This window comes from Taeniopygia guttata, chromosome 15 (assembly GCF_048771995.1).
Source record: "Taeniopygia guttata chromosome 15, bTaeGut7.mat, whole genome shotgun sequence".
NCBI classification, from domain to species: Eukaryota; Metazoa; Chordata; class Aves; order Passeriformes; family Estrildidae; genus Taeniopygia; species Taeniopygia guttata.
This window is the reverse complement of record NC_133040.1, coordinates 13,307,740-13,321,211: the sequence shown is the minus strand read 5'-3', so window position 1 is coordinate 13,321,211 and position 13,472 is coordinate 13,307,740. Positions and strand designations below refer to the sequence as shown.

General features: G+C 51.2%; 1 protein-coding gene across 16 annotated transcripts in view; it reads left to right on the top strand.

The window, feature by feature from the left end:
• RIMBP2 (RIMS binding protein 2) overlaps window positions 1-13,472 on the top strand; it is an 80,786-nt gene that overhangs the window by 61,691 nt on the left and 5,623 nt on the right. For 10 of the 16 annotated variants that reach the window (XR_012058421.1, XM_072936231.1, XM_072936233.1 and 7 more), the window contains 8 exons: window positions 538-689; window positions 1,341-1,802; window positions 3,461-3,604; window positions 4,635-4,793; window positions 7,074-8,597; window positions 10,299-10,416; window positions 11,153-11,337; window positions 12,595-12,763. Coding sequence is in view for 14 of the 16 variants with exons in the window: in XM_072936231.1 (XP_072792332.1) it covers window positions 538-689; window positions 1,341-1,802; window positions 3,461-3,604; window positions 4,635-4,793; window positions 7,074-8,597; window positions 10,299-10,416; window positions 11,153-11,337; window positions 12,595-12,763 (2,913 nt within the window). In the remaining 2 variants the exon portion in view is untranslated. Of the gene's footprint in view, window positions 1-537; window positions 690-1,340; window positions 1,803-3,460; window positions 3,605-4,634; window positions 4,794-7,073; window positions 8,598-10,298; window positions 10,417-11,152; window positions 11,338-12,594; window positions 12,764-13,472 lie in introns of those variants that run through there. The other 6 variants (XM_072936237.1, XM_072936240.1, XM_072936235.1 and 3 more) reach the window with 2 other exon arrangements.

Below are 13,472 nucleotides of genomic sequence, written 5' to 3'. Positions count from 1 at the left end.
ACAGCTGACGTGTTTGCAGCCTTTTTGGTGGATGAGGAGGATCTGGCTGTGTTTAGTTCACTGGGAGAAGCAGTCCCACAGCAGCCAGGTCTGTGTTCTGCTCTGCAGAGATGGCTGCAGCCCAGCCCTGCTTCTGACACGCTTTAGCAGCAGCCTCTCTCAGGGCTTGCTGGTTAAATTAACACAACAGGATGCTTGAAAAATGTATGAACTAATAATCTCTGTGATATTTTTACTTCGGCTTTCTGGCCAAAGTAGAGCTATTTATGGCAGGGTAATGCCTGTTAATTAAGGAGGTATGTGGTGTGCTGTCACACTAACACACTGTAAATGCCGTAGGAGGTTACTGGGTGTGTTTTTCGATTCAGTGCAGAGGAAGGACCAGCTGAATAAAGCTGGGTAATAAAACAGGCAAAAACTTCTTGAAAAAATGAAGCTGTGCTTTCCTCAGCTGGTGGCAAAGGTCGCAGTTCCAGCTGGCAGCCCACGCTGCGGCTCAGCTGGAGGCTGCGGAGTGACCGCTCCCGTCTCTCCCAGGTCCTCCAGCTCCACCTCAGGACGTGTCTGTGCGGGCAGGGCCCACGCCAGGGACCGTGCAGGTGTCCTGGAAGCCCCCGGCTCTGTCGGCGACGGGGACGTCCCACGGTGCCAGCGTCACGGGTTACGGTGTCTATGCCAAAGGGCAGCGGGTGAGTCCCCTCCTGTCACCCTGCAGCTGGCAGGGATGGGCACGGCCCTGCAGGGCTCCTTCGCTGCAGGAGCCTGTCCTGGGTTTGGGGGTAACTGCTCCTTTCCAGGAGCCCTTCTGGCCAGCGGGCTGGGGGATGAAGGCCAGCAGGTGTGAGGGCACCAGCCCTGGCAGGGAGCCCACCCTGCACTGCAGCAGCTCGCTCTGAGGAGCCCGAGGGTGTGCCCATGGGGCTCAGAGTGTGCCCAGGGGGCAGAAGGTGTGCCCAGGGGGCTGAGGGTGTGCCCATGGGTCTGAGGGTGTGCCCATGGGGCTGAGGGTGTGCCCATGGGGCTAAGGGTGTGCCCATGGGGCTGAGGGTGTGCCCATGGGGCTAAGGGTGTGCCCAGTGGGCTCAGGGTGTGCCCTTGGGGCTCAGGGTGTGCCCATGGGGCGCAGGGTGTGCCCATGGGGCTCAGGGTGTGCCCAGCAGGCAGAAGGTATGCCCCAGCGGGCTCAGGGTGTGCCCATGGGCCTGAGGGTGTGCCCATGGGGCTGAGGGTGTGCCCAGGGGGCTGAGGGTGTGCCCAGGGGGCTCAGGGTGTGCCCAGCAGGCCGAGGGCAGGCTGGCGGGTGGCCGGGCGCTCACAGGTGGCTCTGTGCCTGCCCGCAGGTGGCCGAGGTGACGTTCCCAGCAGCCGAGGGCACGGCGCTGGAGCTGCTGCGGCTGCGTGCCCTGGACGCCCGGGAGGTGACGGTGCGGACGCTCTCTGCGCAGGGCGAGTCCGTGGACTCTCCTCCTGCTGCCATTCCAGCTGACCTCCTGGTGCCTCCAACCCCTCACCCCAGACCCGCTCCCAAATCGAAGCCATTAGCAAGTGCCGGAGCCCCCGAAACCAAAGAAGAGCAGCTCGGGCCGCACGCGAGGAGGGACGAGCCGTGGGAGCAGACGCGCTCGCTGTCCCCCGCGCACGGACACACGCTGGAGCCGCCCGGCCTGCACGGCCCGCTCACGGGCAGGCGGTCCCCGTCCCCCAACAGGATCCTGCCCCAGCCCCAGGGCGCTCCCGTCCCCAACACCGTCGCAAAAGCCATGGCAAGAGAAGCTGCGCAGAGGGTGGCAGAGAGCCACAGGGTAAGGGCAAACTCCTTCCTAGGGCTCTGTTGGGCTGGGCTGGTCATCGGGCTTGCCATCAAACATTGCTCGTCGTGGGCTTCAGGGAGTGGGTAACCATTCCTCAGCTCTGAGGATCCTCAGCTTGAGAAGCAGAGTGCTGAAATTCCGGGCTGATAAAGCCCTCCTGTGTCCGCTGTCATGGATCCACAGGGAATTTTACACATTTCTCCTTCTCAGTGCTGCCTTTTCACACGCATTTGCAGTTGCTTTTCGCTCCAGCTCCTCCTGGAGCTGCCAGCAGTCGCTGCCCAAGGCCACCCCTGGTTTGGGACCACCATGACCCACGGCTGCTGCACTGACTCACATCTTTGCCAGCTGATTTAAATCCCACATTTGGGGCTCTGGGGTCAGTGCAGCTGATGTGGATGCATCCTGACAATGTGCTGTGGGTTTTCCACACAAATATGCAATATTTAAATACTCCCAGTGCCCTGGGCAGTTAGTTTCTCATCACAAGCTGCTCACAACTGTTACTTCTCACAAGCTGAGGTGTCACTTACTCCATGGATTTTCTTGGTGCTTCATCTGGCAGTCATCAGTTATGTCCAGTTTTTAGTCTCCCATTGTATCTCTAAAATAACTGCATTAATTTTGACAGTCCACACATGCCTTAACAGCCCCAGCTTATTGACTGTTCCTGTTTTGGATGCATTTGATACAGTGGGTAAATCAAGGCAGCTTTTGAGAACCTGAATAACTCTGGATCAATAAGGTCTGATAAATATATGTGTATGCATCTGTAGCTGTCTTCCTTTTGTTTAAAAATAAGACTAGAATGTAATAGAGGGAGAAAAGGCAATTGGTTTCTTTGGCCCTATGAGGTGAAAGCTGATTTAAGAACCACAGAGGGAAAGAGAACAGAAATACTTTTTCTGGTTTGGAAAATTGCTGACATAACATGTACTCTGAACCATGTTTGATTACATTAGTTTAAGTGATGCTTGAAATGTTTTATTCAGGAAGCTGGACAGAAGTTTGTAGATGAAGTAATTCTAAATTAAATCAAATCCTGCCAGGGATATTTGTCATGTTTAGTCCCCTGTGGTGTGAATTCTTCACTCGTGGCAAGTGCTGCAGAAGGAGCTGTGTGCCTGCCCCTGGCTCTTGGTGGATGCTGGGCACTGTCACCAGAGCCAGCAGGAATTGCTGAGGCTCCCCAGAGCAGGAGCCCACAGCTCATTCTGGGGCTTTTTGTCTATTGAGGACACAAATGCTGTTGTGGCTTGATCATCCACTGCCTCTGCCAAGGGGAAAGGAGTGTCTTTGCTGGCAGCCTCTGAGAATTTTGGTAAGTGCTACAGGGAGGAGAACTGGCAGCTCATCTGATAAGCACATAGAATCAGATAATTGTTTAAGACTGAGGGCAATAAAACAGGCAAAAACTTCTTGAAAAACTCCTCACAGGTTCCAGCCAGGAGGAACTAACAGTGCTTTAAGCCATGAGTGCTTTAAAATGTTGTATGCTTGAGTCTTTGTATTTGCATTTGTGTCCCTGGTGCAGGGCAGTGTCCCTCACAGCCCTGGCTTTGTTGTCCCCAGATGGAGAGGAGGAGTGTTTATATTTGTGTCCCTGGTGCAGGGCAGTGTCCCTCACAGCCCTGGCTTTGTTTCCCCAGATGGAGAGGAGGAGCGTTTTCAGCGAGAGGAGCAGCGTGGGGCCGTACTCGGACGAGGAGGAGGATGGCTACGACTCCCCCAAGGTGAAGCGCAGGGGAGCCTCGGTTGATGATTTCCTGAAGGAGTCAGAGCTTGGAAAGCAGGTGAGCAGCCTGGCTCTGGTGTTGCACCCCGTGCTCAGCAGGAGCTGGGTGCTTGCTGGAGCCCAGCTCGGTCAGGGCACTCCGCGGGCTCTGGCTGTGCTGGTGGCACAGGTGACACAGGCTGTGACACAGAGGGTGACACAGGTGACACAGGTGAGGCTGAGCCGTGGCAGGGATGCTCCTGTTCCTGCCTGGCACAGGGATCTCCATCCTCCCTTCCAGCAGCCCCAGGCATGGAAACTGAAAGATGAAGATGGCAAAGAACATAGAAAATGTGACTGGGCTGTCCTGTTTGGGCTCTGTCCTTTCTGTGGGGTGTCACTGCTGCAAGTGACAGCCTGCTCATGAGTGGGAGGGAAGGATTCCTGTGTGCCACCAGGGCATCACCTGTGACCCAACAGCCTGATGACAGCAACAAGCAGGGTGTAGCATTGGCTTCAAGGAATGGAAAGGTGCTGGCAGGAGAAATTTGCACAACTGCGCAGTTTTTAGACTGATCCCACTGAAAACAAATATTAAATAGTTTATTTCAAGAGACATGTAAATTCTAGAAAATAAATAGGTTTTTTATGTCTTAGGGTGGTTTAAAAAATTTCAGTCAAAGACTCGACTTCCTGTGTTGAAGGTCCACAATGGTGGAAGAATTAAATGGTGATCACTTTTAAATTACAATGTGATGTAACAAACAGCTGCAAAGAACAGATGATATGTGAATTATCCTAAGGCTTTTGCAATTTGGTCAGCAAGCCCATTGATGCATGAAGGACCCCTTTAATAAGAGGAATCTAATCAAGACTAAAACAAGATTTGGTGCTCTGAAAGGAGATATTCTTTATTCCATCACCTGGGATTGAGACTGGATCTCTTGAATTACGATCAGAAGTGGGCAAGCAGAGTTTGCAGGGGACAGGTGCAGCGAGCAGAGCCCAGCCCGTGGTGTCCCTCCCCGTGGTGTCCCTCCCCGTGGTGTCCCTCCCTGGCTGCTGTGCCCGGCAGGATTAGCACCCTGAGCTCTGTGCTGCCCTTGCAGGCTCACTACTGCCTGGGGGACGAGTACCACACCGAGAGCAGCCGCGGCTCCGACCTGTCCGACATCCTGGAGGAGGATGAGGAGGAGCTCTACTCGGAGATGCAGCTGGAGGAGGGCGGCCGGCGGCGCCTGAGCCTCACCTCGCACGGCGCGCTCAAGGTGAGGGCTCGGGCACCCCTGGGTGCTCCCGGGCGTCCTTCAGCCGCTCCAGAGCTGCAGGCGTGCAGCTCTCTGTGCCGGGGAACTGCAGCTGGGCTGCTTTAATGCACCTGCTACCTGCTTGGGTTTCACTGACAGCAAACTTTAACCAACAGACGACTTTCCTATATGTGATTGTTCCTGTTCTGCATCTGGGGACCCTCCCCTGTCTCTGTGAAGATATACTGCATGTGCTACCCCAAAAAATGAGTTGTTTCTGAGAAAGATTTGTAAAAACTTATAAATCAACTTAGGTTTTTCCTGTCTGAGTGATTTGTCCATGTACCCAGTGCTAGTCCCATCCCTTCCACAGGCTTAAAGCGTTCCTGTAAGAAAGGGAGTTGTTTCAGCTTTGTTTGATCTGCTTTGTCAGAACTCCCTGTGCTCTGAATTTTAGGGAATTGCCAGAGAGAATAGGAAATATGTTCCATAAATATTGCTTTAATACAGGAATATTCATCAAGAAAGACAATTCAGTGCAACAACTAAAGCACATGCAGGACACTAAACACACCCAATACTGAATATATATTTGCCCTATTATATTTGTACATGTAAATTGTATTTGCTTCTTTATGTGTGCAGTAATTACTGTGTTTTCTTAGAAAGCACAATCCCACAGATTAACTTTTTCTTCAGTAGTTTGTTACTCAACTAAAACCAGTAGTATGTTGCCATGTATACCAGAATTCTGAGCATTCTTATGACTGCTTTCATGTGCTGTAAATTCAGTCCTTTTATTCTGATACTCTCTGCAGTGAGACAGGTACTTTTTCAAAAAAGAAATTGGCAGTGTTTGTATTACTGCACTAACATGAAGGTTGAAACCAAAATCCTTCTGTGAGCTCATTGTACCACCTTCCCCTGGAAAAATAATAATCCCCAGACTTCTGTTCTTTATGCATCAGAAGGTGTATTTACTTCTTGGATCTAAATTAGTGTTACCAGTGTTGATATTGAGAAACTTCCAGAACCTTAACTGGTGTAGGAAATAGTTTTTGACCTGTTAGGGTTGCAGGCTCCTCTTGATGTAGTTCATGCTTACTGATCTTTTTTCCACTTCTGTGGTGCTTTAGCTCAAGTTTCACAGGTGTTACACACATTTTAAAAACAAAGGAAAATAGTCTAAAGTAATTTAGGATGTTTCCTCTGCCTGGAAGGGGACAATGCCCAAACAGCAGCTAAGTTTAGCATGCTCAGAGGGAGATGCTGCTATCTCCGGGAGGATCTGTCGCTATTTCTGGGGCTGTTGAACCCAGAGGTGCCCCTGATCTGGCATTAGGCACAAGGAGAGATGATCTCTGATGCAGAATCAGTAATCCTGGAGTCAGAGCCAGCATCTCCTGCCCTGTGCTCCCTTCCCTCTTCCAGAGCCCAGCCAAGGCACTCCCAGGGCTCTTTGTTAGAACAGCCTGTGGTTTGTGGAAATGGAACAGGAGAATTGTAAATGTATCTGGCATGTCCAGAACGCTTGTTTTACCCAGGCTGGGGTAGCTTTTTCCTGCTTCTGGCACAAACAGAGACTTACTTCTGCTCATAGGTTGATTTTCAAGCACTGGTTTTATGAAGCAGGTCCAAGATTATGATGAGAGATTTGATGGCAGTGCAGACCAAGTGACATCAGAGAGCAGCCTGTGTCCCAGGGGGCTTTCCCTTGAAGCCAAGCTTTAAAAATGTGCAGGTTTTTTAGAATTTTGGAAAGGAAACCAGAACTCCTTTAATGATGGCTGTGGAATGGCTCTCCTCTGACAGGAGACTGAGGGTATTTACTACTTATATAGGAAGCTTTAAGAGATGCAAAGCAAGCGAGCTTGCTAGGGCAGAGCCGTCATTCTTAGATATGGGTTCTGGTTACAAAGAAAATCAGATGGCAGTTTGGCACAGGGCAAGGAAGGAGTTTTAATGCCATTCTCACCCACCATGCTGGAGCCTGTTTGTGGCTTTCATTTCTCCGTTTCAAATGCATGAGTTTATTCTTGTTAAGAGCATCACTCAGTTGTTTGTACTGACCTCTCACGTTGCACCTGGCACCCAGCAACTTCTTAATCACACCTTTATTTTTCACAGATCCTCATTCAAAGCACGACATCCTTTTCATAATATAAGCTGCATGTCTTATGTTTGCCATTGCTCTAAAACTAATTCTGTCTTTATTTTTCTTTTCTCCCTTTTTCCTCCCATTTTATTTTTGTCACACACTCTTTGTTCCCTGTCTGGTTTTTAACATTACATACTCTTAAGGAGTACGATAAGAATAAGACCACTGAAGCCACTTTTTTGGAACAGCCTGGCTTTCCCCAGCAGACACACCACAGTAAAAGGCTTTTCAGTATTCCAGAAGTGGCTGAAGAGGACGGTGACTACTCTGAACTGCTGTACAAGCAGGGTTTAGGTATGGCCCACAGAAAGAGCCCCCGGGTAGCTAGAGGCCCTAGAGCTCGCAGGCCCTGCGGTCAAGAGCAGCAGCACAGCCCCTGGTGCCCGGCCCGGCGGGCAGTGCCGGGGCTTGAGCAGCCGGCCCCGGAGCAGCGGGGGTGCAAAGCCCGGCAGTGCCGGTCCCGCAGCCCCGACAGCGGGCTGGACTGCGGCAGCGAGGACGAGGAGCCCCGGCTCGGAGTCACGGCCCCGGCGGGCAGCGAGGAAGAGGAGCCCTGGCACAGCTTCAGACACAGGAGGGGCAGTGAGGAAGAGGAGCCCTGGCACAGCTTCAGACACAGGAGGGGCAGTGACGAAGAGTGGTCCCGGCTCGGTGTCAGACCCCAGTGGGGCGGTGATGAAGAGCGCTCCCGGCTCGGTGTCAGACACAGGAGTGGCAGTGAGGAAGAGGAGCCCCGGCACAGTTTCAGACACAGGAGGAGCAGTGAGGAAGAGGAGCCCCAGCTCGGTGTCAGAGCCCAAAGGGGCACTGACAAAGGGCAGTCCTGGTTCAGTGTCAGACACAGGAGGGGCAGTGAGGAAGAGGAGCCCCGGTTTGGTGTCAGAGCCCAAAGGGGCAGTGATGAAGAGTTTCAGCACAGTTTCAGACACAGTTTCAGGAGTGGCAGTGAGGAAGAGGAGCCCTGGCACAGTTTCAGACACAGGAGTGGCAGTGAGGAAGAGGAGCCCCGGCACAGGACCAGATCCCAAAGGGTCAGTGATGAAGAGCGCTCCCGGCTCGGTATCAGATCCCAAAGGAGCAGTGAGGAAGAGGAGCCCCGGTTTGGTGCCAGACCCCAGCAGGGCGGTGATGAAGAGCGGTCCCGGTTCGGTGTCCGACACAGGAGTGGCAGTGAGGAAGAGGAGCCCCGGCACAGCACCAGCTCCCAAAGGGGCGGTGATGAAGAGCGCTCCCGGCTGGGTGCCAGACCCCCGAGGAGCAGTGAGGAAGAGGAGCCCCGGCTGGGTGCCAGGCCCCCGAGGAGCAGTGAGGAAGAGGAGCCCCGGCTGGGTGCCAGGCCCCCGAGGGCGGGCGATGAGGAGCGCTCGGGGCCCGCTGGCCCAGCCCGGCCCGGCCCGCAGCCCTGGCCCGGCCCGCGGCCGCTGCTGGCCCGCAGGAGGACCCTGACGCGGCAGAGCAGCATCCAGGAGGATTTCGGGGAGCCGGGAGCCCCGCTGGGCGAGGCCGGGCCCGGCTGCGGGAGGCGGCCCGAGGCTCCCAGGGGCCGCAGGGACCGTTCGGACAACCGAGAGCTGCAGGGGGGCTGGAAGAGTGACCCCAAACCTGCTGAGCCCAGGGCAGCTGCTGCCCTTGCAAAGCCATCCCACAGAGACGCACAAGACTCTCTGGTGTGTGAAGTATCTTCCTTCTAACGTCTGCTTGCCAAATCAGTCTGTTTTCTTTATTCTTTTTAATTTTTGTTCTTTTTTTTTCTTCTTTTTTCATTTTTTTTCCAAATTGATTTTTAAAGTCCATCCTTTGGACCCATCTGCTACGTTTTCCCCCCATTTTTTTTCTTCTCCATTCATTTTGGTTTATTACTCTGTATTTTCATTTATCGTCCTCTTTTGTGTCATGCTGAAATCAGATTAATTTGCTTTGCAATAATTTTCCCCCCAGACAAATTACAATGATGGCTGCTTTTATTAAAGGACAACTGAATCTAAATTTTAATTAAGGGTTAGCTGAACTATAATTTTTCCAAAAGCTTGCTTTTCTTTATTTTGCCCATCTGAATGTTGCTCAAAAAAAAAACCAAAAAAAAAAAAAGCTGCATTTTTAACTGGAAAAATGTTTCATCCATTTTTTTTTTGTTTTTTATTATTATTGTCAAGGAATTCATTTCATCGTGTTGTTTTTATTCACCTCATTCTCAGAATTTTCAGGATATGCTCTTTATCATGGAACATCTCAAGACAAGAAGCAAGATTCTCCCCCAGTGTGACAGTGACCCAGATTTGTGGAGTCACAGCTTCATAATTTTCATTTTCTGCCTTATCTCTGCACTGTCACCGCGCTGCCGTCCTTGTCAGACCATCTCTTCTTGCCTTTGGAGTTGCAGACTGCATCTCTGCGGGAGGATGCAGGCACAGAGCTGCTTCCGAGGGGAGCCCAGGGCCATTGCACATCTGCCAGGGATGCTCTGCACGACCGTGCCTCTTTGCATTTCTGCCCAGCATGTCCAGAGGAGCCTCTGGGCGTCAGGGACGCACCCCAGGGAGCAGAGCCCGTTCTGCAGCTCTGCCTGCAGCACCCCGGGGTGCAAAGCCCGTTCTGGCCGTTCCACACCAGAGCAGAGGCCCCGGGAGCCGCCCGGCTCCGGCTGGAATGAGCCCAACAGTTCTGCCAGCGCCAGCGGTGACAGCTGTGCCGGTGCCAGGGATGCCAGGGACCAGGAGGAGCTCGGAGAGCTGGCACAGCCCTGCAGCACAGCCCCTGCAGCACTGCCCTGCAGCACTGCCCTGCAGCAGCACAGCCCTGCAGCACAGCCCCTGCAGCAGTGTGTGCTGGGCAGAGCCAGCTGTGCCCACTTGGAGCCTGCAGCCCTCCTCACCCTGCCAGGCACGGCTGGCCAGGACCAGAGAGCCCCGGGCCACCAGGGCCAGCCAGGAGGCACCTGCAGAGCCCCGGGCCACCAGGGCTGCCGGGGAGGCACCTCCGTTCTGGCACTGCTGCTGTGCCCTGCCCTGCCCTGCCCGGCTCTCAGCCTGCCTGTGCCAGTCTCCAGGACACCCAAACGCCACCTTAGCCGCAACAACAAAGGCAAAAGAATATTTCCAGAATTATTCTTTTCTTTGCTTTTTGTTCTGGTGTGTGACTGCTGGTTTACAAAGCTCTGCCATAAATCAGGGAACCATTTTTTTTCTTTTGCAGGTTTGCCCGGCAGCAGTGCTCACTTTTCAGCTAACCTTTCAGTTAAAAACTAAGTTTAGTTGCCTTTAGAGCTTTTGCTTCCAATTGTGATTGAGCTGATTAATGTCCAGCCGTGTAACCACGATGTTGCCATGCATGGAACTGACGACCCTGTTCTTTCTGTTGTTGTTTTTTAGCTTTTAGGTAACCCAGCCTCTGCGGGACGGCCTGACAGGGTGGAGCATGCAGGGCGAAGGTCCTCCCATGGCAGTGCAGTGCCACAAAGGTCTCGGCCCCTGTTGGTCCCTTCCATTGGTTAGTTGGACAGATCCGTGCATTCCTGTTCTTTGCGGCCTCAGAGTTGGGAAGGAAATCCTTAAAAACGAGCAGCAGACTTGTCTGGAGCCAGGCTGCTCCTGGTTTTGAGGGGGTGAAATGGGCTGCAGGCAGCTCTGCTGAACTGAGTGTGCTGGGGCTTCCCCAGGCAATGAGCAGCAGAGCAGCCACTGGCACTGCTGGGAGCCTTTTCATCCCCTTCGGTGGCTCTCGAGATGGTTTGAGCTCGCTTAAGCTCAGCTACAGTTGGATCTTACCTCAGAAGGAATCTGCTGGCAGGTTACTTTGTGGTCAGTGAAATCAGTGTGGCTGTCCAGGCATCCATCCAGCCATGCATCCTGCCTCTCCTCAGCCGTCATTTTGTGTTCACTTGCCATTCTCTTGACTGCTTTTTTCATTAATTCATGGCAAACTCTTGCAAACCTAACAAAAATGGCTTTCCTATGTGAGCTGTGCAAATGTCAGTCTGGTACAGGAAATCATCCCAACCTCCAGTGCAGGTTTTATAAGCTTTTTTTTTAAATAGCAACTTTCTTAAAAAAAAAAAAAAAAACACAACAAAAAAACCCACAACCAAGCTTTATGGGACATGCAGTGATGTTTGGGGGTTTTTTTCACTGAAATGCCAATCACGTTTTGAATAGTAACTGGGAGAGCTGGATGATGAGGCCAACTTGTGTTACTGAATTGTTCTTTTCTGAATTTGCTTTCACAGACGGCTACGGTGGTCATGACCATCTCTCCCCAGACCTTTATGAGGAATCTGAAACAGATCCTGGCACAGAAGATCTCTCTACTCGAATATTTGTTGCACTTTTTGACTACGATCCACTGACGATGTCCCCGAACCCCGATGCTGCCGAGGAGGAGCTGCCGTTTAAGGAAGGACAGATCATTAAGGTGAGAGCTGGGAGCAGAGGAAGCAATGCCCCTCTCCCAGTCAGCCTCTCCTTGGTGCTCGGGGAAAGCTGCCTGTGTGACCAGAGCCCAGGGGCTTTTCCTTCAGAGCTTCTGGCTGTGAGTCTCACCAGACCCGGGAATTAATATCCAGGGCTAATGGCTTAAAATAATCTCAAAGTGGGCAAAAATCTCGAAGTTGCTGTAGATAGTTAGGGCCAGTCTGTATTAAAGATTTGGGTTAAGCCCCAGATTGTGGCTCTGAGGCTCCCGATGTCCATTGCCACAAGCCCTGCTGGAGGAGCTGCTTCAGGGAGCATCTTTGCTGCAGAGGAGCCCCAGAAGTGCAGGTGCTGTACCAAGCCAGAGCTGCTGCATTTTCTAAATGCTGAGCTCTGCTAGCTAACACACACTTCAGGTGAACTCAGGCCCTGAATCGGGTGTCCTGTTCCCTTTTCTGACACTTTGGTGTGGAACACCACAGCATCTGCCAAGGCCCAGCAGGGCTGGGCAGGCTGAGCTCTGTCAGGATACCCAGTCCTTTGAACATCACCCATTTCAGATATTAAATTGTAATTAGAGCTGTTAAAATAGTGACTGCCTTCCACTGTGCTGGGCTGGGTCCTAACACAAATGCCTGCACCTAACTCACAGGCTTTTTGCTGTTAAATACTTCCTTCAGTGTTTTGCTTGCCTCACACGTTATGTTGTTTATGCCAAAAAAAAAGAACTTTAAGAGTTTCTTTTCCTCTGCAAGGATGTGTATTTCAGTCAGGGTTTTTTTAATATATTAAGTCATGTTTTTAAATTAAATCAAAAGACAATAGTAGAGCTTAAGTACACTGTGTATGAGATAAGCATTTTTGATCATATAAAAGTTTGAATAAAAATAATAATATTTTGGCACAATTTTGCAAATGTTTCATTTTGAATATAGTGCCATAATAATTCCATAAACATCAAGTAAGCATCTGACTCAGCACAGCAAGAAACTGATGGCTTTTAATGTACATTTTTGTCCCTTTCACTGCCAAAAACAACAACAAAAAAAAAGTCCGAATTCTGCTTATGTATCTGAAGTCACAATTCAAATTAATATAACAATTCCAGTTTTATAACCCAAGTCAGAGTGGTCCAAAATTAATATAATTCCACATCTAAACCGCAGTTGTCATCTATGCTTTAGTAACCCTTAGCCTACACTAAAGTTCCTAAATGCTAAAACCTTCTTGACCAATATTATCTTTCTTTGAATATCAGGTTTATGGGGACAAAGATGCTGATGGATTTTACCGTGGGGAAACCTGTGCAAGGGTTGGCCTTATCCCATGTAACATGGTCTCTGAGATACAAGCAGATGATGAAGAGATGATGGATCAGCTCCTTAAGCAAGGTTTCCTTCCTTTGAATACTCCAATTGAGAAAATCGGTAAGGGGAAACAGACTTCACACTTTGGGTCTCTTAGCTTGGCTGCATCCACTTTGCCTCTTGTTTTCATGCAGATCCATCTACATTTTGCAGTTATTTACTGCCCCAGGGGATACTTTCTGTGTCAGTGCCTGGATGACTTTATACAACCAATATTTAATCTTGGTGACAGCATTTGCTGCAAAGGGGGACCTGCAGCTTCACCACGCCACTTATTGCTTTCTTTCCTGATTAAAAAAAAATTAAAAAAAAAAAAGGGTTCTGTGTCCTGAAATATTTCTGGCACAGAACACAGTCCCTGACTGTGGAGTCTGCTGGGCACAGTGTCTGAGGATTCTGTGCCTCGGAACAGAGACAGCCAGACCCTGTTGGTCACAGTGTGTGAGCGTGCTGGCTGCACGCCTTTGCCCGGGTTCCTGTGGCCACTGTGGCTTTCACCTGTGCCACAGCAGTGCCCACGCTGCTCCTGCTCTGCTGGGGAGGCCGTGAGCAGCAGCTGCAGCAGGGCTGTGCTTTGGCAGGAGCTGCAGTACCAATAACTGCAGCAAGTGTAGCAGTAACTGCAGTACCAAGTACTGCAGTAATTTAGCAGTAACTGCAGTACCTTTAGCAGTAACTGCAGTACCAATTATGGCTACAATTTTAGCCGTAACTGCAGTACCTGTAGCAGTGACTGCAGTACCAATAACTGCTGTACCAATAACCCCAG